This window comes from Schistocerca piceifrons, chromosome X (genome assembly GCF_021461385.2).
Source record: "Schistocerca piceifrons isolate TAMUIC-IGC-003096 chromosome X, iqSchPice1.1, whole genome shotgun sequence".
Lineage (NCBI taxonomy): Eukaryota > Metazoa > Arthropoda > Insecta > Orthoptera > Acrididae > Schistocerca > Schistocerca piceifrons.
This window is the reverse complement of record NC_060149.1, coordinates 587,836,087-587,861,553: the sequence shown is the minus strand read 5'-3', so window position 1 is coordinate 587,861,553 and position 25,467 is coordinate 587,836,087. Positions and strand designations below refer to the sequence as shown.

Sequence of the window (25,467 nt, the reverse complement as noted above, 5' to 3'; positions counted from 1 at the left end):
AACATAGGTCATTTACTAGTAAAGACGCAATTAGGAAGCTTACACTCATTTACTTGTGATGCAATATGGCAGGTTTTTGCAATAAATCAGTGAAGACCGTGAGACCAGTGAATAAAATAATAAATCTTACCTCAATGTAAACACACAACTATCTAGCTGAATGGAAAAAAATACTGCCTGTCAGATACAAAACTCAAACCCTGAGCCCCATCCGCTGAAGTTGTGCATGTGGGGCTGGAGCCACAATGGCATTAATACTCGACTAGTGTCGAGATGATAAGGTGCGACATACCGATGGATCCAACACTTGCTGGTGCACTGAGGTACATTATCTGGTGACATCACATGTTTGATATTTCTCATCAATTTTTGGTATATTTCCCCTACATCTGTGGCCTCATGTGTCTTATATTGTCTCAGTGTCATCTATATTACTTTAAAGGTTTTTAAATGTTAATAGGAATCACCCCGTATATTACTGATACAGCAAGAAAAGACATGTAATTTATAAAACTAATATTTATACGACTGCTGCAGAAAATGGCCACACTGACAAACTTACCATACGAGGAATATATGGTCGATTGATCAGTTACTAATAAGCTGAGGTGGTCATATGACTTATACTACATTTCCCTTTGGAAATCAGTTTGCTGCCTTCTAGTCACAAAATGACACTCAGTTAAAATACAGCATCTAGATATTACAAGCAATTTACATTGGCGGGTCCTGAACCCACACCCTATCTGCAGATGTGAGATAAACTTTATATTATTTCAACTGTTAGAAGGCGAAATACTATGCTTGCATCATTGGCCTAAGTGAGCACTGTTTATTTCTCACAATCTTAACCAATTATTCTTCCCACTCGCATATTTTCCTATGCCTCAACAGTGAGGTGGTAACATTGAGGACAGTGAACTGTGTGACAGTGGATCTCATGGACACATCATTAACTGTTCCATCTGCAGCCTCACACCCTTAAATTTCCACATACTCTAGTGTACATCAGAATGACAAACTTTCTTGTTTCTGCAGGCAGAAAATGGAGCACTGCATGGTATAAAATTATCTGCAGCGTAGATGCCCTAGATAGTTTGGACACTTACAGAATCCAAATTAATGAGAGATTTCGTAGACTAAATTAGCCTTGTCTGCTCCACGGATCAGGATGCCATATAACTCTGCGTTCACTTTGTAAGCATTTCATTCACACCTCCTGTGTGCCTCTGTGTGAGCTGTTATTTGCCTGATTTTATTTACATGAACTCTGTAGCATGGTGTTCCAACTCCGTTAAATGGGAGCACAGGTGCTCACAGATCAGCCATTGGGCAGGGGCAGTTATTAAACACGGTCAAGTAATTTGTTTTCGAGAAGCGCTCATATGGCAGGTGGTGCAGGTGATTGTGTATCTGTCAAGTTGGCCTACCGCAAAGCATACACACCTTGTTATGTCACAAGCACACAGCCTCTCCCATTGGTATTATGAGACATTCAAATAACTTAAATATGACAATTCAACAGGACACTTCAAGTGAAGGGTCAACCATTCATTAACATGTTCAATAAACTAATGCATTGTATGACAAAATGTGTGTATTTAGACAGCAGCTACATATAGGAAACACAACTCTTTCACAATTCTTTCGTTGCTATAGTTGCCTCAGGACACACATTCCATGGTTTATTAGGACATGGTGCAACTTTGTCAGAATTGAGAGACAAAGATTTAGGATCTCCATAGTTTAGAAAATTAATTGAAATTATTTAGCACACTGTTTTCTGTTTCTCTATACAGGGGGTAGACAAAAATATGGAAACACCACAAGAAATGTGCGCTTGAACATACATGCCAATGATAGCCACATCCGCTGGTCCCAACGTTGTAGTTAACCACGAACAGCACCTGTGCAATGTCCTCAATAGGTTGCAAGTGTCAGTCATGGTCAGAAGAGTGTTCTGTGTAGTTGTGAGTGCATTATGTTGGAACTCAGAGCATATGAAAGTGGGTAAACTGTTGGCGCTCTTATGGTGAGTGCTTCCGTAACCAAGGGAGATGAAGTGTTATGTGTTTCAAAGAGGCATTGTATTGAAGATTTATATCGAGTACATGGAAAGCTGAAAAACATGATCCGCTAAATCACATTGCAGATGAAAGTGTATTTTGAGAGATCGTGGTGGGCAGACATTGAAAAGGATTGTGATGAAAAACAAGAGTACAATGGCTGCAAAAGTCACTGCAGAACTGAATGTCGCACTTGCAAACCCTGTCATTAACAAAAACACGAAAGGAACTCCAGAATCAGAAAACTGCCAAGTGAGCTGGAATTCCAAAACCACTCATCAGTGATGCAAATGCCCATAAACAGAAAACCTGATGTCAAAGCCATAACTTGGACTATGGAGCAATGGAAGAAAGTCACTTGGTCAGATGAGTCTTGTTTCACATTATTTCAAACTTCTGGTCATGTTTACATCCCAAGAATGAAATACAGCGGTGGTTCAGCGATGATCAGGGCAGCGGTAATGTGGTATTCCTTGGTTACTTTACAAGGTCATGTTGCTGCTAAGGATTATGGGACCTTTGGCTGATCAGATCCATCCCATGGTACAGTGTTTGCTCCCCAGTGGTGATGCTGTGTTCCAAGATGACATGGCCCTTGTTCACACTGCTCACATTGTCCAGGACTGGTTTTGTGAGCACAGGGATGAATTGTCACATCTCCCCTAGTCACCACAGTCACCAGATCTCAGTATTATTGAGTCTTTGTGATCTACTTTGGATAGGGGAGAGTGTGATAGGTATCCATCTCCATTACCTTTACCTGACCTTGCTACTATTTTGCACAAAGACTGGCGTAAGATTTGACTGAAAAACATACAGGACATATATTTTACCCTGAGAAATGTAATTACAAGTAATTTATCTACAACACTGCACCCTGCTAAAGTACAACATGAATTTTTTGAGACAGTATCATGATGTAGATTTAGAAGAATTTCTCAAGCTACACAGAAATGTATTGGACACAAAGTCTATGAGTCAACATTTTATTGTTAATAGATTTTTCTCTCATGAAAATTGTAAGAACTGCAGACTGCTCCTAACTTCACAGTCCAGCACTGACAAGTATTCTGTCTCCTGTGACAATACATGGTCTGAGATCAGAAATGTCAAACACCACATACTTAATAAAAGTTGTGGTCAACTGACTAGCTGGCTCTGATATGTGCAAGGTATTGACCAACTGCACGCAAGCCATTTGCCCACCTTTGCGCATGGATGCTCGTCTCTCTCTCATTGCTCACACATTAGCATTTTCCCCCAACCCTGCCCCCATCTTTCTCTTGGGTACCCAGTTGCCAGTGAGTAGTAACTCCAGCTTAAACAGCTTGCTTTGTGAGGTAGATACATAGGGAGCTGAAGCATAATATTACCATCTGCCCTGAAAGACAGTTCTTGAAGTTTTCTATGCAGGATCTTATAATATATCCATTTCTTTGTTTGAGAGTCAGAAATTTCAAATTTTTCACCATTTCTGTTTTACACTCTCTCTCTCTCTCTCTCTCTCTCTCTCTCTCTCTCTCTCAACAGTGAAACAAACTTGTGACCATTTAGACCGCCCTCCTTTGCATTTGCTCGATGACCCCTTTTCAGAACAACATGATATGGAACCCATATACTTGAACCATATTTAAGTATGGGCTGTACAACTTTCTCCATGCAACCTCTTTTGTAGACAAACTGAATTTTCTCAGTGACCTACCGACGAGTCATGGTCTTCTATTTGCTTTACCTACAATGTACCTATGTGTCCACTGCACTACATATATCTATACATTGCTACTCCCTAATATTTCTATGGCATGAATGACTAGTTGTGACTCACTAATCCTGTAGCCAAATGATACCACACTTTTACATTTTGTGAAGTGTGCAACTTTACATATCCCTATACTAAGAGCTAGTTTGTAGACCTTGAACCAGCCTGATACTTTGTCAGGTTCTAAATTGATTTTACTGCAGTTTTTACATAATAGAATTTTCTCATAAACAGCAGCATCTGTAAAAACCCTGAGGCTGCAACTAATATGATCTGCTGCATTAGCATGTAACGTGAACAGCTATAGTTCCTATTACACTCCCCTGAAGCACAACAGATGTAACTTCAGTGTCTATTGATGACTCACCATTTAGGATAATGTACTGTCCTGAATGTTACAAAATTTTCAGTCTAGTCACAAATCTGCATAGCTATGCAATGGCAACGTATTTTGTCTTTTTTTGGGGGGAAAATTATGTAGTACTGTACCAGACGCTTGTCAGGAGTCTAAGAACACAATATCACCGTGGTTTTGTCTCTCTAAGGCACAGAGAATATTGGTATGATGGCTGATCTGAGTCAATAGTTGAACATCCTCAAAGACATTGCATCTCTCTGTAGCTAGAAAGTTTAGAATATTTCTATCATAGGTAAGAAGCCAGACCACTTGTTCTACATTATTTTCTCAGAAATCTTTTATAATTATGTTATGGGAAGTTCTCACTTATCTGTTATTTATGAACTAATTTTCTAAATCAATAATGGAGTGATTAAAACCTTCTCTAACTATTATAACATGACTTGGAAACATCTTTAAGTTTCTGTTATTTTTGCAGCTCAGTAAGATGGCCAATAGAAGGATCCAAGTACAATTTTTATCCCATTCGTGATTGTTCGTGTTCAAATAACTTTGCATTTTATATCTCAGATGATTTAAGATTCTTGTTTGCTGATACAAAAGAATAAACTCGCATCACTTTCAGTAAATGTTCAAATTTCTTTTTGAAGACTTTGCTACTATCTGTTTCAGCCTTTAACTAACTCTTAGTGCCAAGTATTATGCCAGCCACACTAGTTGTTAATAGCCCTTTAAGCTTCAGCAGTTTTGCAAATACTTCAAAAACTTACCACTATCATCTTGATATTTAGATTATTTGGGGCATTTCTTAATGTCCAAGACAAGTTTTTGGACCCCTCTACAACAATGTTTACCTTCACTGAATGCAGAGTTGCCTTTTCTTAAAAACCGTTGTACGCATTTCACGCACAGGATCTAGATAGCTTTCTGATAATAAAAAATGTATTAAAGTTTCAGACAGAACTTCACATGCTTTTTGGTTAAGGGGGTTGAGAATTTTAGCTCAGAGTCTCTGATTGCACCATTTCACCTATATATAGAGTCTGACATGCCATTTACAGTCAAGTGGGACAGGCAAACTGAACACTTGTCTCTTCTTAAGAGGAAACAGCATCCGGAGGAAGCAGATATGGTCACAATAAGAGTGCTAAAGCCGCAAGCTACCTCCTAGATGGACGTGGGTGCACACGTCGAATGCTGCTGTGCTCAGTCATGTTGGAAACGAGAAATGGAGGCTTCAAAAGAAGAGATACCAGAAGGCGTGCATGGAATGGATTTTCATCAAAGAATGACACAAGCATACACAAAGCAACACATCTATTTCAAAGGTCAAGGCACGGCACAAGCGATTCAAGGAATGACGGCTGTCGCTGACCAATGACGCAATCTGCAATGCCAGACAGCATTACTGATACCCCTGTCTGGCACATGGGTGTTCTCATTATTGAAGAGCAGCAAGTTACGGTGGCAGCCATTTCCCCAGGGGTCTGATTGAGTGTTGGAACTGCAATAAACATTCAGTGCTCTCTGTGTGCTTGTGCCATTCTTTATAGAATTTCTGTTCCCTGTACATTTTGCTGTAAGGAAATGCACTACACTCAACTTCTCTGTTTCCAGCATTACTGAGTGCGTAGGACAGTCGGCGTGTGCACATGCTCACTCTGTTATCAAATTAGTGTACACCCATGTCTATCTAACAGTGAGTCTGGGGTCTCAGTGTCAGTGCTCCTATAGGGACCACACATTCTTCCATAGGCAATGGCATTATGATACACACACTTGTAGCAGCTTTCAGCTGTTCAATGGAAAACAAAGCAGCTTTCTACTGTGCATGAATTTCAACCAATTCATTCCAAACCTGGAAACAATATTCACAATGCAGTTTCCCCTCTAGTTTAGATCAACTAAGATATAGTCCATAGTTATACCCATAAAGGAGATTTAAGAGCACACACTGACAAGTGAAATTTTAGGTCTGTGACAACAGCAAATAAAAGTGAAACATTATGACACAAAGTATAATAAAATGCAGATTTTTTAAAGAATGCTTTAGCTATGGTTTATCCCATTAATAAAAATAAAAAAACTAAAAAGGAGCAAATCCTCAGTTAATATATAAATAATGCACTGATTTCAGAATGCAGTTTTGATTACAGAACTTTCTGTCACTCAGTGATTCACAATTATTCTGGGCCTCTTCAGAGGCCAGTGCAGCAAACTGCTTGCAAATCTGTGGTGAGGTGAACCACTAAGCTATGATTTCCATCACTAACAAATACAGCTATGCACCCTGTAAGGCTGGAGAGGTGGGAGGGCAGCATTCTGACTGTAGTGTCACAAAGTTGGGACACAAGTTAGAGATTTTCCTTCCAACAGATACATCTAATTGCAAGAAGATGACCTTCACAACAGATTCTGAGCAATGAACACCCAACACATAAGGTCTGTTCAAAAAATTCTGGAATTTTGTCCACATAATTTTTCTATGCCTTCCTTTTACTTATTGTGCATGGTCTCCTTAAAATACTCTTCTCCACAATTTATACACTGCTCCCAACACCGTTTTCATTTCACTGGCTGAAAATTTTCTTTTACCAAGACTATTGTTGCAAATTGTCATCTTTTCAATGGGCTTTTCAACTTTTGCAAATAAAAAAAAATCCGCAGGGGCTAGGTCTGGAGAGTACAGAGACTGAGGCAGCACAGTGATTTTGTTTTTCGTGCAATAGACATGCACCAACAGGGATGAATGTGCGGGTGCATTATCATGATGCAAGAGCCATGAACTGTCTCGCCACATTTCAAGCCATTTCCTTCTGACGTTTTCTCGCAGGCGTCGCAACACATCCCCAATAATACCATCGATTAACAGTTTGTCCCTGTGGCACAAATTCACAATGAACTAATCCCTCTCAGCCAAAGAAAATTATCAACATAGCTTTGACATTTGACCTGACCTGATGAGCTTTTTTTGCTCTTGAAGAACCTTTTCTGACCCACTGTGAAGACTGAAGCTTGGTCTCAACATCATAACAGTAGACACAAGTCTCATCAACAGTTATGATTTTCTTAAGGAACATTTCGTTCTCATTTGCATGATCCAAAAGCTCTTCACAAATTGTGAGGAGACAGTATTTCTGGTCTTGAATCATGAGCTGTGGGACGAACTTGGTAGCAAATACATGCATTCCAAGATGCTATGTCAGATTTTCATGACCTGATCCAACTGAAATGTTACTTTCTTCTGCAATCTCCTGGACAGACAGTCTTTGACTGGCACACACAATTTCGTTGACGTTCCTGACATGAGCATCATCAGTACACGTCGAAGGGCGTCCTGAACGAGGGTAATCTTTAACGTCCGTAGAGCAATTTTTAAACTGTGTTAACCATTCCTAACACTGAGTCGGCTTAAACACTCATCACTGTAGGCTTTCTGCATCATTTGTTGTGTCTCTGTAAAGTTCTTATTGAGTTTCACGTAAAATTTAATGCAGACATGTCGCTTCTCTAACTCTGCCATCTCAAAATTCACAAACTGTGAGACAACTTTCTACTCAACACAGCACTGAACAATAACTAATAGACATGCAACAATGAAACTTCTGGCAGTTACACATTAAACACAGCGAATGTTCTGGAATTTTCTGAACAGACCTCATATAATCCAAATCCAACTAATCCCTCTTGAAAGTCAAAGTGTTAAGACATCCGTGGTCACTTTCGCTTTACTATAACCCTACTGTAGTACACCATGACATGATATATTAATATGGATTGGTCTTAGGGGAAAATCAGTGAGTGCAGTGGAGAAAAATGGAACACTGTAAAGGTGAGGGCATAAAGACTGAAACTGAAGGATGCAAATGAGTATGTGTCATTTGTAAGGTGTACTCAAAAATTAAAAATGAAGATGCATGTAACAGTTTGTAATCCATTAGACAGAAAGAACTGCTATATCCTCCTTAAAAAAACTGATCATGATGCAAATTGGTACAACAAAGTCTCAGAGAAGTAAAAATAATATTATAATTAGTAGTTATTACTACAGATAGTTACAGGTCATTTATTTGAATACATAACGTATTGGTGTACAGTACTTTCACCTTTGCCTTATAGTGGTATCCCATATCTGGTCTGAACTGTTATATTGGCTATTCCATGGTTTCCCTAAGTCATTATGAGTGACTGCTGGCATGCCAACTTTGAAAAGGCAACAGCTCACTTCCTGTATCATATCTATTGAATCTTCACAGGGAGTCCCACAATCACAGGAAATGATTTTTACCAGGGTAAATAAGCAAAGGCTGCACACCAGGAAAAAATTAAGGTGGTGCAAGGAAGTGGCAGCAATTGCCAGGGCTCTTGTTTACAGTGTATAGTGCTGATCTAAACACATTTTGACCCTCCTGAAGATGGATGTTAAATACCCTTTAGTGGTAAAGGATAATAAAGTTGAATTTCATAACTCAAGTGATGACTGGTTGCTATAAATATTTATATCTGAAACTATCAGAAGTGAATTTCTTAGTTTATCTCTCTGGATGCCTTTCTGCCATCCTAATTTCACAAGCTGACAATACAGTCAAGTTGTACTGATATCTCAACCTGCCTGATGGGACTGAGCAATTTTTAGTAACAATTTCACAATGTGCTAATGAGCAATAACCATCCAGAATACCCAGACCAGTAACAGTGCTTTCTCTGTAAAATGCCAAATAATTCACAAAGACTGGCTGAAAAGCAGTTTTATACATGGACTCCCCCTGTCCCCAAGAGTATGATCACACATAGTAGGGTCTTTACAAAATGCATGTGGAATGTTAACAGCTATTTGTGTCCAGTCAGCTATCTGTTTTTGAGTGTTTGATGTTGCTATCTGTATCTCATGAAAACTAGCTTAGAAAACATGTACAGTAGTTCCTGAATTCATTCCTTGTAAACACACAAAAGGAATGAAGTTTAATAAAAGACAATAGACTTCTCCAACTGTAGAAGACCTGCCCTGAGTCATTAACAACTACACCATATGAGCAATATATCATACGGTGCTTCTCTCAGAAGTTAGAGGACTAATGAGCTGAAAAAGACAGAAAGCAGCAAAATAACTATTATATCATTTGCAAATGGTTTACCTATAGTTGAACCAGCTTTATTCACTGATGAAATTATAACAAAACCAAAGCCTTCATTTTCTCGTCTTGTAACAGTGACATCGTATGGGTACCCAGCTTCCGGCCTGGAATGAGCAGCAACATCTGAAATTGGAAATAAACTGAATCATGAGTACACTATGAAGAAGTAATCCATCAGACAGAGATTAACTGTTTACTAAATTAAAATGACAAAAAGAAAGGAGGAAAGAAGATTAGAGTTTAATGTCCCATTGACATTGAGGTCATTAAAGAAGAAGCACAAACTCAAACTGTGTCAAGACTGGGGAAGGAAATTGATCATGCCCTTTCAAAGGAACCATCTCCGCATTTGCCTGGAGCAACTTGCCTAAATAACGGAAAACATAAATCCACATGGCTGGACACAGATTTGAACTGTCATCCTCCTGAATGCAATTCCACTGTGCCACCTTGAGGTGTAGCGACTTGGAGGCAGTCAAGTGGGAGATGTGTCTCAGAGATGGATAGTGACAGATAGTGACGCGAGACTGGATGCGCACGTAGTTTATGTATCAGCCAATAGAGGACAGAATTGGATAGGAGACTGTGATTTAGTTTCAATTGTGCCCACTAGAGTGCACTAAAGTAATAGAATGTTTTTCATAAACTATTCTAATATCTTCATAAAGTGTTATTTTGTCTTTTTGTGTATGTAAAATGTTATAAATGTGTTTTAGCAGTATGAATGATGTGCGAGTGTGGTTTAAGATTAATATGAAGATAATTGTTTAACGAGTTATGTAGTGGGATTTAGTGTGGGAACATTTTGAAGAAGTATGGATGTGGACAAAGGGGATTTTTGTAGAACAGATTTGTCAAGTAAGTTTATGGTAAAGGGAAAGTTAATTCAGGTATAAATAACAACAGTAAATAACTTTATGGATAAACAAAACTTCAGCATATTAGGTAATTACGTCGGTAAAAAGTGCATTCATTAGGTTTACTATTTTGCGAATGCTTATTGATGAAAAGCGTGGACTGACGCGGGAGAATGTTGTTTTGCTATTGGCTGTTGAGTAAACTGACCAATGGTAAAGCAATATTCTTCGTGCGCCTTTCTCTGCTGGCAGAGAAGACTTAAAGTATTCTAGAGAAGAGTCGGAGCCTAACCATGAAACAGTTTGGACGTGTGTAGTAGTAGTTCCAATGGAAATGATAAGCTGCCAGATCTAGCAGTGTTTCATACATCAAAAGTGTTGTAAAGTGACGGCATAATTATTCCAATGAGTGTATAGAAATTTAAGAATTTTTAAGTGAATTTTGTGATGAGAAAAGACATAAATTCTGCATGACGTATAGAGCAGGTCGGTGACTAAAAACTGTGACTGCATTAGGTACTGACAGACTTAATATTTGGCGAGCATTCTCAATCAAAAACAATCCGTATTTTTGTAGCTATTACGTTTTCGGGAAATGCAACACCATAAACTTGCTAACGTGAGTGAAAGGGATTGTGAGTGACTGTGTTAAGACTAGCACGGGCTTGGCAGTGATACTTGTTCACCTAAGTTTCAGAGTATATTAATTAAGGACAAAATTTCCAACCTTTCATTTCGTGTGAAAACTTTCTCCCGAAATGTAGATTAGTGACTTTAATTGCAGCCTGGTTCATGTCAAAGTACAGTAGGTTTCACTCGGCTTCCCTACTGATGATCTGCTGAGACAATGTTCACAGGTAGGTGCAGGTTCGTCGTAAAGGAACAGAAGAAACCGCACCGCCGCAACCTCACTTGGTAAAATGACAAAAACACCTCATAACCAGTCACTAAGAGGTGACTGTTTTTGGAATGCTATTGCCACTTTAAGAGTTTAACATAGTCATGGACTTATCCATCAGACATTACTGATGTGTAAAATAAATTGTTTATAACAAAACTTTGAAACATGTTTTTAAAATTTACAATGATTTACAGTTTGTTTTAGTGTGTGAAACTCCATTAATCAATACTGAATATGTAGTAAATGAATATATAATATTAAAGAACAATTAAAGTACACACTTTGGAAATCCTCTAACACTTATATTTTTAGTTTTTGTGCAAAAAGGAAAACAATGGACTACTCTGAAGCTTCTTACACTGCATATTCCCACTCTCAAAAATGTACTTGTGTATAGCATATGTACAGTAGTATACAAATATTCTCCCATCATAACCACAAGCAAGTTCACATTCAACAGCAGGGTCTTCACTGAAGTACAAACCTTAGGAATGACAGCATTTCTATTATGGACACCAATGTACAGACATGTCTGTACCCTCCTGGATGGAGGGTCCTGCTATTTATAAGAATACTGAATATTCCAGAATATGCAAATATTACAAACACAAGAAGTTTGAGAACCTTCCAGAAATGATAAATATTAAATAAGAAATATTTGCTAGTGATTGGATTTGAACTGGGTACCCACAGTACAGCACCCAGCAACATTAACTGCTACTCTAACATTACATACAGCACAGCTCACAGCAAAATATTTTTTAATTTAAATTTAGTACATAATTCAGTCAGCTGTTTAAAAATATTGACATTCTAGTAATTCATTCTTAGAAGTAGAAAAATTTTTGGAGATTCTACTCTATTGAAGCATGTGTCAAAAGAGATTTGCTTGAAGATTGTAACAGCTTCCAGTCACACTGAAGGGGTGAAAAAATTAAAAACTTTGAAAAGCAGACTTTACTTCAAAAATCAAGACTTTCTGTTCACATTTTTGTTACTTTTTTGATGACAACACACACACACACACACACACACACACACACACACACACACACGATGACAACAGCAACTTACACTTCTAGGTGGAAATAGACACGTAGTCCACGATGAAACTCCTGTTAAAACTCCTGTTGGGTTTAATATTGAACACAATGCACATTCATGGGGAAACCTTTCATTTAGCAAACAATGGTTTGTGAATGAAGGGTAATTAGGGTTTAGGATGCCACCAGTGGCAGTAAATGCAGTCCTTACACACAGCTCAGTGATGTAAACATTGATTATTCGCATCTTAATGCGGCTTCAAAATTATGGATGTGATGTAAGAGACTACTTTGATGTATAATTTGGGTAACAACTGATTGGTTGATATGGTCCTGTTCCATGGACAGCTCAGTCACCTGATACAATACCAGTGGATTGCTACTTCTGTGACCATGTTAAGATTTTAGGTTGTGGGCCTAAAGTCAGCACTCACATGAAGGTAGTTTTTAGGACTGCAACAAGTGGTACACCAATCTACTGAGACACTAGAGTACCTGTGTCAGCCCATGATGTGTCACCCAACAGTTTGTTGCGATTATGGCAATCAACAATTTGAACAGGTACTTTAAAGTAGGCCTGTTCACCATGTGACCGTGCAAGCTGGCTCACGCTCACACTTTGGGAGAGAGTAACTGGCTGGCTCACAGTGAGTAATGGTAGTGGAAGGGCAGGGGAGAGGAGGGGAAAAGGAATTGGAACAAGGCAGCTCAACATGAGAAACTCTTTTCAAAATATCTACTCTAGGACTGCTAATGTTGGTTGAATAGAAATGTATTGCTGTACTGTGGCTAATTAATTACCTTTGTGGCAAATTGATTGCCTAAGACTGTTGCATTGATGAGAAATGACAATGGAATGAAACTTACATTTCTTTTAATTGATGAGCCAAAGAACATGGGGCAACTAAGTAAAAGACATGATACTTTGTACGACTGATGCAGCCTTAGCATGAACATAATTTTTAGACACAGTTTAATTGACTTCAACTCGTGTGACTATTTTACTCGCATGTTAAATATAAAAACACTGCATGTCAATGAATTCTACTTATTTTGCTTTGCACTAAAGCATTAGTATCTGGTACCACTTTGTGAGTACGGCTAATTCAAAGATGAGCTTTTAAGTTGTTGCCTATGAGTAAGCTTCTGTGGGTAGATTTCGTTCTCTTCATTGTTAAAAAAAGTTGCTCGCACAAGTATGTATGTCCAAACATCGACATAACTGTAGCTGCAGACTAAGTCATAGAAATTTATGAGAGTAAAATATTTATACAAGGCTACAGGACATGTTTTATTATGGAATTTATCATGCAACTTCCTGTCACATTGTAGGTCTTTAAGTTATAACTGTAGCTAGCCATCCTGCATTGACCTTCACGAAGTTCCTAACCCAGTCACAATGCAGATTTAGCTAAGGCTATGGCGGACATAACATATGATCATTCCTGTGAAAACAGGGCACAGTTTGAAACTTCCTGGCACATTAAAACTGTGTGCCAGACTGAGACTCAAACTTGGGACCTTTGCCTTTTGTGGGCAAGTGCTCTTGGAGAGCACATGCCCACAAAAGACAAAAGTCCTGAGTTCGAGTCTCGGTCCGGCATTCAATTTTAATCTGCCAGGAAGTTTCATATCAGTACACACTCCACTGCAGAGTGAAAATTTCATTCAGTACACAGTTTGCACTTCCCCTGCACTACATAGTGACAGTTGACCAGTGCATTACACCACGAGTGCTCACTACCCAAGCAGTAAGTGAGCATGAGCACTTGTACTCATCTAGCCACCTCTGGAACAGGTCTGCTTTAACGAAACTATGAGTTCTATGTTAGAAAAGTGATCAGACTGGCAACACTGTGCATGAATGACAATGCTGTTTGCCTCCCCACAAACAGGGCAGTTAAGTAAAATTGAACCTTTGACTCGGTACCAGTTTTAACATCCTTACTGCAAGCTTTACCCACCTTGTGAAGGTATTCTCCTGCGTATCCCCAAAACAACTCTGCCATTTGCAGCTGCCTTCCCCATAAGCTGTACAACATGATGATGTGATGTACTCAACACAGACTGTGAATCGACACTCACTATCTCATCTCCAGTACACAGCCGTCCGTCAAGATCAGCTGCACCACCAGGAACTATGTGGCCTATAGACACCTGCAAAATTGTCAAAAACTCTTGCAATTATTAATATACAGAATTTAACACATTTCTAATCAACACAAATATCAGAATTCAATCTAATATTTTTCATTGACAAACTGTTATTAAGATGTAATGATACCTTTCACTTTCAGTCTTCAGGAACTATTTTTTATCATTCGTATTATTTTTAAAGTAAAAAAACATAAAGAAGTAACAAACTCCTCAGAGGCCTTACTAGTATTAAGAATGCAGCCTGCCACATGAGTTACTAACATTCAATCAGTTCAGAAATAGAGATAACTGCAACTTTAACTTAAAATTTAAGAATATGATGAATTGCTGGGAGGGTATAACTAAAATTCCTCTATATAAAAACTTTTGCACATACATTGAAGAGCATCTGACCAAGATATTTCCCATGTTATAAAAACAGTGCTCGTTGCTTTGATGTTTGATAGTTTCATGTTCCATTGATCATTTGCACGATAACATCACAAGCTTTACCCACCTTGTGAAGGTATTCTCCTGCGTATCCCCAAAACAACTCTGCCATTTGCAGCTGCCTTCCCCATAAATTGTAAACATGGCTACATGCTGAACATTTATAAGGATTTTTTTCATTTTTAAAAAATTTATACAGATGTGAATAAGTAATTTCTGCCCACCACTTTTTACACATTATAATAATAGAAATTCTTCAACAGAATAGAAGGAATTGTCAAAGAGAAAATTTTTCACTTTTTTTTTTCAAATTTTGTTTTGCTGTCTGTTTTACTCTGGGCAGGTCAGTATATTTCAGGAACATTATTGCTCACAGAGCATTGCCTCATAACTGCTGCTGCTATGACAGGTGCACTGTCATACTGATATAATCAATAATCATCTCCAAACTGTTCCTCTACTGTGTACAGTACAAAACACTGTAAAATGTGTTTATATTCTTGCATACTTAGTGTTCTCTTAATTTCAATAGGAGGACCACACACTAATCACAAAAAACATCCCCTTACTGTAACACCACCCCTTCCATATTTCATCCCCTATTTCACTGTTGGCACTACACATGATGTCATGTAACATTCTGTAGCCATCTGGAAAATCCTAACCTTTCCATCGGATTGCCAGAGGGTATAGAGTGATTCATCACTCCAAATTACTCATTTCCAGTCATCCACTGTCCAGTGGTGTTGCTCTTTACATCACCTCAAATGTCGCTTAGCATACAGAAATGTGTGGTTTATGACGAAATGCTTGGCCACTGTAACTCATTCTTTTTAACATCCTACGCACAGTCAATGTGCTAGCTGGACTCCTGGTAGCACTTTGGAACTTATGAGTGATTACTGCAGCTGATTTCATGTGAATTTTTACAACCATCCTCCACATGCTTAACAGCTTCTGTCTGTCAGTACATGAGGTCTGATTGGTCTTAGTTTGGGTGTGGCTGTTCCTTCACACTTCCATTTCATGATCAGGTCACCAATAGTCAACCTGGGCAGTTTTGGAACTAAAATTACTTTGCGAGTGACATTTCGGTGCGCTGAGTGGTTGGGGCAAGGCATCAGCCAATCACAGCTGTTTCTCAAGTTCCAGGTGCTTGCTGTTTTGCCTCCTCTGTCTGCACAAGCCTTTCCAGGTGATGTGGACGTGCTTGCAAGTTTGGGAGAAGGCAAAGTATGGCTGGCAGCAAGGGTGAGAGGTGTGGGGAAGCAGTGCCCAGTATGCAGTGATATTCATGTTGTGCCACTATAAAAATATTTTTATGCAGATAAGGCAGAAGTATGTCTGCTGCTGAGGTTAGTCTTTGGTAAAGTTTTAGTTTCTGCACAAAACATTGAAAAGCACGATGTCAGGTCAACAAAACTTTATTACATGAACATGCATAAACTATTTGGTTATAACATTGGAGTCTTTCGCACCTTATAGTCTGACATTGTAGCTTTAGTGGACATAGTTGTTATGGTGTTTTGAAATTAAGAAACCTGCAGCACTTAAGTAAGAGAGGTTGCAGTAAGAAATGTGGTTGCTTTACATTCAGTATATTTTTAGGTCATATATTACTATATATGTAATGCAGTCATCAAACCGAAATTGTTTTCAACAGTGGAAGGAGAGCCATATCTCACTGCACTGTGGGGTAAATACAGTTTTTATACTCACTGTACACCACTGCACACCACATCAGAGTTGTCCCTGTACACTACGCTGAATTCATGTTTTGTGTTTCTATTTCTTATGCAATTTATAACATCAGTCACATTCAAAATCTAAGTTGACATTACAGCTTAAGTGTACTTTAACAAGATTAAACGAAACAAAATTGTCTATTTGACACATTAGTATAAAAGCAAAGGACTGGTCTATCAATGGAAATGTTTTGAGTTCAAAGACACAGTCAACCTTATTTTAAGCTTACTGTTATTTTTTGCTATGAAAACAATATTCTCATTGTTATGTGGTCATAAAATTAATAGCTCTTATTTTAGTTAGTACAGTACTTTTATCATTGTACTAAAATGTTTTGTTATTTTATTTTTACACCCATGAATGCAAAAAGTTGGGAATTTACATAAATCATAATTCCTAAGTTTTAGTTGTTGATCGATGCATTAGAATGCATGAAGATTTGTCTCGTACTAAATACATACAGAACTGGAATCTGTAAATTTTTCTGTACTTCCTTTTGACATCAAAAAACCATAAAAAACAACTTGAGCAAACCTTCAGTAATAGTCATCATTTAACTATCCTTGGGGGAGGGCAAACAAAAACATTACCATACCAGACGACAGTAGAAAGGGTGAATTAATGAACATTGTGGCTCAGAATAAACCCCTTTACATCATATCACTGCCATTTCAATTCCATTAAACTCATATGGGCTCAACTTAAGGGTAACGTAGCAAGGACCAACAAAAAATGGGTGCTGGTAAAAGTGGAAAGATTGACAAAGGATGTTACAAACCAAACTTTGTCATCAGATTGGCTTAATGTTGTGAGAGAGACGAAAAAAGTAATAATGAAAGCATGGGATAATGAATGCGTCATGGAAAGTAACATAGAACAACTCATTACTTCATTAAATTCTGACAGTAGCTGTAATGACTACACAGAAGATAGTGAAAGCAATTCAGGTATAACTAGAGTGCATCCGTTAGTAGTATGGCATGTTACCAAACATTCAATTGTGTTCAGCTCTTAAAATTTTCTCTGCTTTTTAGATAATTTGTTGCTTTGCAACAAGTGTGTGGCTGAATACTCATCTTATTGCTGTAACTCGACTATGGTTACAGTATCGTAGTGCATCGCTGTTCCTACAGAAGCAGTGGTCTCCACTACTGCCCTTCCTGCTATCCACCGAGAGGTTATAAGTTAAGTACAGCTACTCACGGAGGTGGACTGTAATTATCATATGGCAGCGACACTTGGTAGATATGCTAATGTATTAATGCAAACCAATTTACCCTGGAAAACAGTTTTGTCCCATAGGAACTTACCACCACCCCGGAAAAAATAAGTTCCAATTTTGGCCACCAGGTGCAAATCTGGTGCTGTACAGCATCTCGTCAACATCTCCAGAGTTCATATTGAACAAACTGTGTAAGCAGTGGTTTATAATAAAATCATTATGCCCTTCCCACTTGTTTGACCATTTCTGCCTATATATATATATATATATATATATATATATATATATATATATATATATATATTTCTTGGATTCACAGCACCAGATTTGCATCTAGTGGCCAAAATTGGAACTAATTTTTTTGAGCTTAAATTACTTACACATTAACACATTACAATATCTAACAAGTTATCCTGCCATACGTTAATCACAGCCGACACTGGACCTCTGTGAGTTGTTGCACTTTAATTATAACAATCCAGTAGAAAGACATACGCAACAGTCGATAAGACGGCAACTTGTTTCTTTTTTGGTGTGCACTCAGTTATTGACCACATGGGCATGTGGCATGTTGTGTACAAGACAGCAACTGTGCCCCACCTCTGCTGCCATCTGTCAATCACAAAGTAATTTTAATCAGAATATACCTTCTATGTGTGGACCGTAACATCAGACAGACAGAAGTGCAGCAGTCATTCAGAAATTCAATGGTGGGCAACGATAGCATATGACAGGCCATACTACTCACAACAGACACATGATAATGGAATGCTGAAGCCACAACCTTATGCTAGGTCTACTAATCCATATCAAGATAACCATCATCACTGGATGATCATGAAACACCAAGAGGATGCCTAAGAGGGTTAAATCACATTAAACGTTAATAAAAACCAAAACCAAAGATCAGATACACAAGGCTATATTTCTTCTTGTTAAAAGGAGACAATCCAGACTGGTGGTATTACAATGGATCAGTAACATTCTGTTACAAATCTGTATGTAATGCAGGACAATATTCCTCTCACAACCTTGCTTCCAAATTGTGTGACAGTAGAGCAGTTAAAACTCCACATTTCCTTGGCCTTCTATTTCACATGACCACAATGCTATGATGCATTTCTGGAAATATATCAAAAAGGATGCAAAAATTTTTGACCCACCTTCAATTTCCATGCCTTGTATGCAGTGACGGTGTGACCATGAATCAGCATAGCTTCCCAAAACACCTTTGATGTTATTCAAGTTGATGCCACAGTAGGGTCCACCATAAACATGCCAGATATTTTCAGACATACTGAACAATACAATTGTCAAACCTCTTTACACAGAAGGTAGTAAGACAGATGTTAATAATTACTGACCAATTTCCCTACTTATCTCCTTCTCAAAGGTACTGAAAAAACTATGTATGCAAGAACTGTAACAAACCTTTCTCAAAATAAAATGCTTAGTCAGTCTCACTTTGGATTTCAAAAGCATCTCTTCACAGAACATGCTATTTTTCAAGTCACATACCAGATTACACAAAATCTGAATGAAAAAATATTGTCAACTGGTGTCTTCTGAAACTTGTCAAAAGTACCAGACCGTGCAGTTCACAGTATTCACCTACAGATGCTCTTAAAAGATCTTGTTAGTAACAGGTTTTAATCATGTCTGACTAAACTGATGCAGAGTGCTACATTAAGAAGCTCAAAGACTTCACACAATGAAACATCATCTTCAAATGGGGAATAAGCAGTACCGGTTTAGCCTAGGGATTGATTAGGGTCAACTCTGGTTCTTATTATAATAAATCATCTACCATTGTGTATCCAAGATGCAGAAACAGTTCTCTTTGCTGATAATGTAAGTATTATAATGAAGCCTAAAACAGTAGTTTCAACACTTGAAAATCTATAGCACACTGGACTCGCATTCGGGAGGACGACGGTTCAATCCCGTCTCCAGCCATCCTGATTTCGGTTTTCCGTGATTTCCCTAAATCGTTTCAGGCAAATGCCAGAATGGTTCCTTTGAAAGGGCACGGCCGATTTCCTTCCCAATCCTTCCCTACCCCGAGCTTGCGCTCCATCTCTAATGACCTCATTGTCGACGGGACGTTAAACACTAACCTAACCTAACCTAACCTAACCTAACCTAACCTAACCTTGAAAATCTAAATAATATTGTTTCAAAAATGAATAACTGGTTCACTGCAAATTGACTGTCATGGAATTTAATTAAAACATAGAACATGTAATTCAGTACTGAACAAGGCCTGACCACACCATTATAAATAAAGCATGAGGGTAAATAAATAAATGAAACACAATATTCTGAATTATTGTGGATTTATATTGATAAAAACCGAACTGAGAGTCACATGTTACAGATCATTGTAAATGTTTTAGCTCTGCACGTTTTGTGTTACGGACAGTATCAGATTTTGTAGACGAAAATGTAAAATAGTTGATTTACTTTTCCTATTTTCATTCACTAATGTCTTACGGCATCATATTCTGGAGTAGCTTGTCATTGGGGAGAGAGTATTTCTTGCACAGAAGCATGCAATAAAAATAATGTGTAGTGTCCACTCTAAAACCTCTAGAACATAGCTCTTTGGACAGTTGGGCATACAGGCAATAGCCTCACAGAACATTTACTCCCTAGGGTCGAAAAATTTCTGCTACCAGTCACAATAAAAGATTATTTATTTGTCACACAACCGGTTTCGGGCTTGCGCCCATCCTCAGGCGTTTACACATTCATGTACACGTTTATATTGCTGGAGATCAATACAGACGAAGCATTATTATTGTAATTACACTGTGGTGGCATTTTTTCCATTTAGTTGCACACTTGTAATCATATTCACATTCATGTTCCAGTTTTATAAAATTTTGCAGCATATTTCACTCTTGCGACCTGCACTCATGACATACACTGCATATAAACACAGTGTATATCATGAGTGCACATTGCAACAGTGAAATATGCTGCTAAATTTTATAAAACTGGAACATGGATGTGAATATGATAACAAATCTGCAACTAAATGGAAAAAGTGTCGAAATTATAATAATAATGTTTCACCTTTATTGATCTCCAGCAATATAAACACGCACATGAATGTATAAACACCTGAGGATGGGCACAAGCCCGAAACCGGTCATGTGACGAATAAATAATCTTTTATTTAGACTGGTAGTGGAAATTTTTCCACACATTATAAAGGAACAGCTACAGAGTTCGACATCATCCACTATGGATAAAATCCACTTTATATTTACTCCCTTATTAAGTTTTCTGTCAACAATCAATCACAGTTTGAAAACAGTAGCATTCATAAATATAATTCTAGTTGAAGAGATGATTTACACTATCAATCACTCAGCCTTTGTGTGGCATAGGAAGGAGTAAGGTACTTGGCCATAAAAATCTTTGACCACCTAGCAGTGATACAAAAGACTTCATGGTCACTTAGTCGCTTAAGAAACCAGGGAAATGGTCAGTAAGTTGCTACATACTCCTTTAAGAACATGTGCTATAAGTGTAAAACTGATTCATTCCATATCAGGTAGTTAAAATTATCCATACAACACGAAAATAACTAATAGGGTGCTATAGCGTGTTACATGTTACTACAAAGGTATGGGTAATTCAGTTGCACACCAGCATATATTAGCAATATGGGAAAGCAGCCAACTTGCTTAACTGTTGCACATTACACTATATATTTATACCTGAGAGCCTTCTTCTGTACCACCAACAATTCTGAATCCAAAACCAGTTTCTTGGCGAACTAAAGTCACCAGTGTTTCCACCCATTCCATATCTGGACCAGCTGGATAGATTCGAACTCCTTGTCCTAAACCTACCCATCTTAAGTCTCTTGGGTATCTAAAGAAGAAAATAAAGAAAATTATCCTAATAACAGCACATGTGGCCTTTGAATGTAACAATGCATTTATGTTTACTGTCTAATGCAATTTTGCAAAATTTTAGTGAAAAATGTATAAAACATATGAAACACTTAAACAAGTCCAGGAACTGTGTTTGCTTTCTTTAAAAATTTAAAATAATTCTGAAAACACAACACTGAGTTTGGCAAGGTATACACACCAAAGATACATAAATAATATAATTATTTTAACATTCATAATCTTCCTCTTCAAATAAATTAAATGTATTCGTAGTTGCAAAATGAACAAATGTCAGCTGTAGAATAGAATGACGCCAATGAAAATTCATACTGGACCGGGACTTGAACCCGGATTTCCCGCTTATTGTGACTGGTGGCCTTACTATTTCGCTATCCATGCATGACTCGTGGCCAGATCCAAATTTCTGTATGTTGTCAATCATGCATCTACAACCTGTACTCCTACATTCATTGTGTATATTCCCACACAGGTGAGACATTTTACTTGAAAGTCACTTAACCTGTGCAGCAGATAAATACAATATTTCAGTGCCTGTGTTATTCTCAATTAGGATACAAAGTTCCTTTGGACATGTCATCATTCCATTCTACAGCTGAGGGTTTTTCATATTCGCAATTGCGAATACATTTAATATTTTTCATAAAGGCTATAGTCACCACCTTGCATCATAATTCAGAATAACATAGGCACTGCACATTCGTCTTCAGACTTATAGAAAAATAAAAAACCAGTAAATGTACAAAATTTAGATCAGAAATAGTGTCACTATAAATTTTAAATACCTACATAAACAGTGTAAGCTAGAGAAATGGTCATCTTTTCCATATTCTGTTACTCAAATCTCAGTCACACAGGTGGCTACAGCCATTCTATTGACCTATGTGCAAGCACCTCCACACTTGTCATGAAAACAAATCTGCTAATGATACAGTTCAAGAAAATGTTGTTGTGAGGAATACATTCAAAAGCAGCTACATGTAAAGATGTGAAAAAAGCAAGAGATGTCAACATTTTACTGTAAATTATATCTATGTTCTGGGTAAAGTGAATGTAGATGCTAAGACAAGTCCACGAATACTACCGAGCGAGGTGGCGCAGTGGTTAGACACTGGACTCTCATTCGGGAGTACGACGGTTCAATCCCGCGTCCGGCCATCCTGATTTAGGTTTTCCGTGATTTCCCTAAATCACTCCAGGCAAATGCCGGGATGGTTCCTCTGAAAGGACACGGCCGACTTCCTTCCCCATCCTTCCCTAATCCGATGAGACCGATGACCTCGCTGTCTGGTCTGCTTCCCCAAACAACCAAGCAACCAACCACGAATACTCTATAAATTAACATGCAGACACAAGGCCAGGGAAAAACTGTCTGGATCTCCCACATGGTAATATTCACCTTTCAGTAATGAATACTGCTGTAATTAACATTTATCAATATCTAGAAAAGCACATTCCCTGCCCACAAATTAAATACACTGTAATGGAAATCATAATAGTACTTGTAATTATGTTACGTCATTTAGAAAACTAAAAAATAACTAAGAAATTAAACACACACACAACATTTTACATTAAGTAAGATTATGTCGTGAGGGACGAGGTCTATTTTGGTGAAAGGGTTTAGGTTGGGCTTAGTGTCCTGACACTAAGTCTTGTAGGTCAAAGTACCAAGAAGCTGGTAGATACATGCTGCCAGAAAATCAGTTAAGTCACTGTGCTTCATTACAGCACTGTGGGAACTACAGCAGGAAGAAATGTCAGTTCTGAGACTGCAAACAGCTGTTTTTCATCCACCGTTAGATTGACACAATGTGAAAGGACCCAGGGAAGGAAAGCAACGTCAAGTTGGTTGCGCAGATAGGACATTGTGAATAAACAACGGCAGTACCTTGCTGAGCAGAGGTGGTCCACAGACCTTCTGTGCTACGATTATCTGTTTCTGAGAGACTTTGTTAGTGAACAGGGATTAGCAGAATTTGAAAACTTGAAAGTCTTTGTGCCAGCGACAGCAGTAAGAGCAACAGCAACAGTGTAAAAAATAAGATACAATTTACAAGTTTTTATTTACATGGCTATACAGCTTTCAGTGCCTTTCCTATATGGTATGCAGTTAACTTTACTTTTTAAACCAATGAAACAACACTTCTGCGTGCAGACATTTTGTTGGGAACATTATGAACTTTACACAACAAGAACATTAATTACAAAGACTAATTGTCAATTACCTTGTAACATTGCTAGGATGTGGCTGTTCATGCTCGAAACTGGTGCTCTCCTTTCTCTTGTTGGCAGGGTCAGATGTGTAAAATGCTGGATGGTGTATGGAAGTCCCAGGTATCAGATGCGACTGCGAACTGTAGCCAGACATTTGCTGAGAATATGCAAAGTCTTTGTGTTGAAGGTACGCACTTGTTGTCTGCACTTCCCCATAACCATAACTGTATCCCTGATCGTATTGTCCTCCACTGTACCCGTTGTAATATGGGTGTGAAACATAATGTCTCAAGTAGTCAGAAGAGGGCGAGCAGTCGTTCTGTACATCACCGACACTAGAACTAAATACCCCTGGAGAGTGAGGTGAATTCTCTGAATAAGAATCCCCACTGTTTTTGTAATCATAATGTCCATGCAGTTTAGCCCACACCTCTCTCTGCTGAATCTGATCAACATCAATTTCATTCCCAGGACTCCTACTTCGAGAATAATCTCCAGGACGAATTGATCCCGATTCCTGTAGTGTTGTTGAAATGAGGTGATCACTTAAGTTTGTTAAAGGACTCCTAGCAGCTTCATGACGTGGGTCATAATGTTCAGGATATGGGAAAGCAGTTTTATAGTTCTCCTGGAGATAAGGTGTGAGAGGAGATGATGGGCTTTGCACTGAACTGGATAAGTCCACACCATTTTCATCACACTTCCTTTCATTTGTAAACCTGGAATCGTCTACATTGTTGGCACTTGGGTCCACAGCACTTCCGTCAGTCTCTGATGGTGACCACGGTCTTCTATCAGTTGGAGTCTTAGGACGGTTCCTTGTGTCAACAAGAGGCGTTTTTGGTCTGTTTGGAATAACTTCTTTTTGCTGAGTACTGTATAATTCAGCTGTTGGAGTCTTGCTACGGTACATACCTCCTACCGTGTCTTTATATACATTTTTCCTGTTGCCTACAGCATCATCTTTTTTCCTGGACTTGTTTTTTGTTGGAGATCCAGGTCCCCCTCTCTGTACAGTCACTGTTGCCTCTTGATTACGAGCACAGTCTTTAAGAACCTGCACCACTTCTCCGTGGCTCATGTTGCGAAGATTAATACCATTAATATCCACTAAGATATCCCCTTCCATAAGATTTTTACATCTTTGCCTATCGAGAATCTTTTTCACTTTCTGACCATACGCACTATCTGCAATTGTAAAACCAAATCCCATAGCACCTTTTACAATCATTATAGTAATGTATTCTGGTTTTGTAGAGTTCTCATCAAAATCAGCAACACCATCACCAGACATATCACTCAGGAGCACATCTGTACTGCTTGGTCTCTGGATATTTTTTATTTTTTCAGAGGAACATAAATCTGGCACAGACTTCACAGAACTATTCACAAGGTCTTCAGAACCATTATGGGTATGAGTTATATCTGAAGAAACATCTAAAAAATTGTAACCTTCATTCTTCAAATTGCCATCTTGATCCATATACACACTGGCGTCAACAGCAAATGTATCTGTAAAATACAAAAACCACTCATATTCATTTAACAGCAACTTCCTTGCATGATCATAACATGAATGAAATCTCTCTTACTTTCCCTTCCCCTCAGCATTCTCTTAAACCCCTGTTTACTTAAAACAGAAATGAACTAA

At 38.2% G+C, this 25,467-nt stretch overlaps 1 protein-coding gene across 2 annotated transcripts in view; it reads right to left on the bottom strand.

The window, feature by feature from the left end:
• Positions 1 to 25,467, bottom strand: part of LOC124723114 (membrane-associated guanylate kinase, WW and PDZ domain-containing protein 1) — a 394,868-nt gene that overhangs the window by 50,559 nt on the left and 318,842 nt on the right. For both annotated transcript variants that reach the window (XM_047248296.1, XM_047248298.1), the window contains exons 9-12: positions 23,828 to 25,328; positions 21,402 to 21,558; positions 14,084 to 14,276; positions 9,319 to 9,441 (exon numbers count right to left, since the gene is read on the bottom strand). In XM_047248296.1, coding sequence (XP_047104252.1) covers positions 9,319 to 9,441; positions 14,084 to 14,276; positions 21,402 to 21,558; positions 23,828 to 25,328 — 1,974 coding nt within the window. The remainder of the gene's footprint in view (positions 1 to 9,318; positions 9,442 to 14,083; positions 14,277 to 21,401; positions 21,559 to 23,827; positions 25,329 to 25,467) is intronic.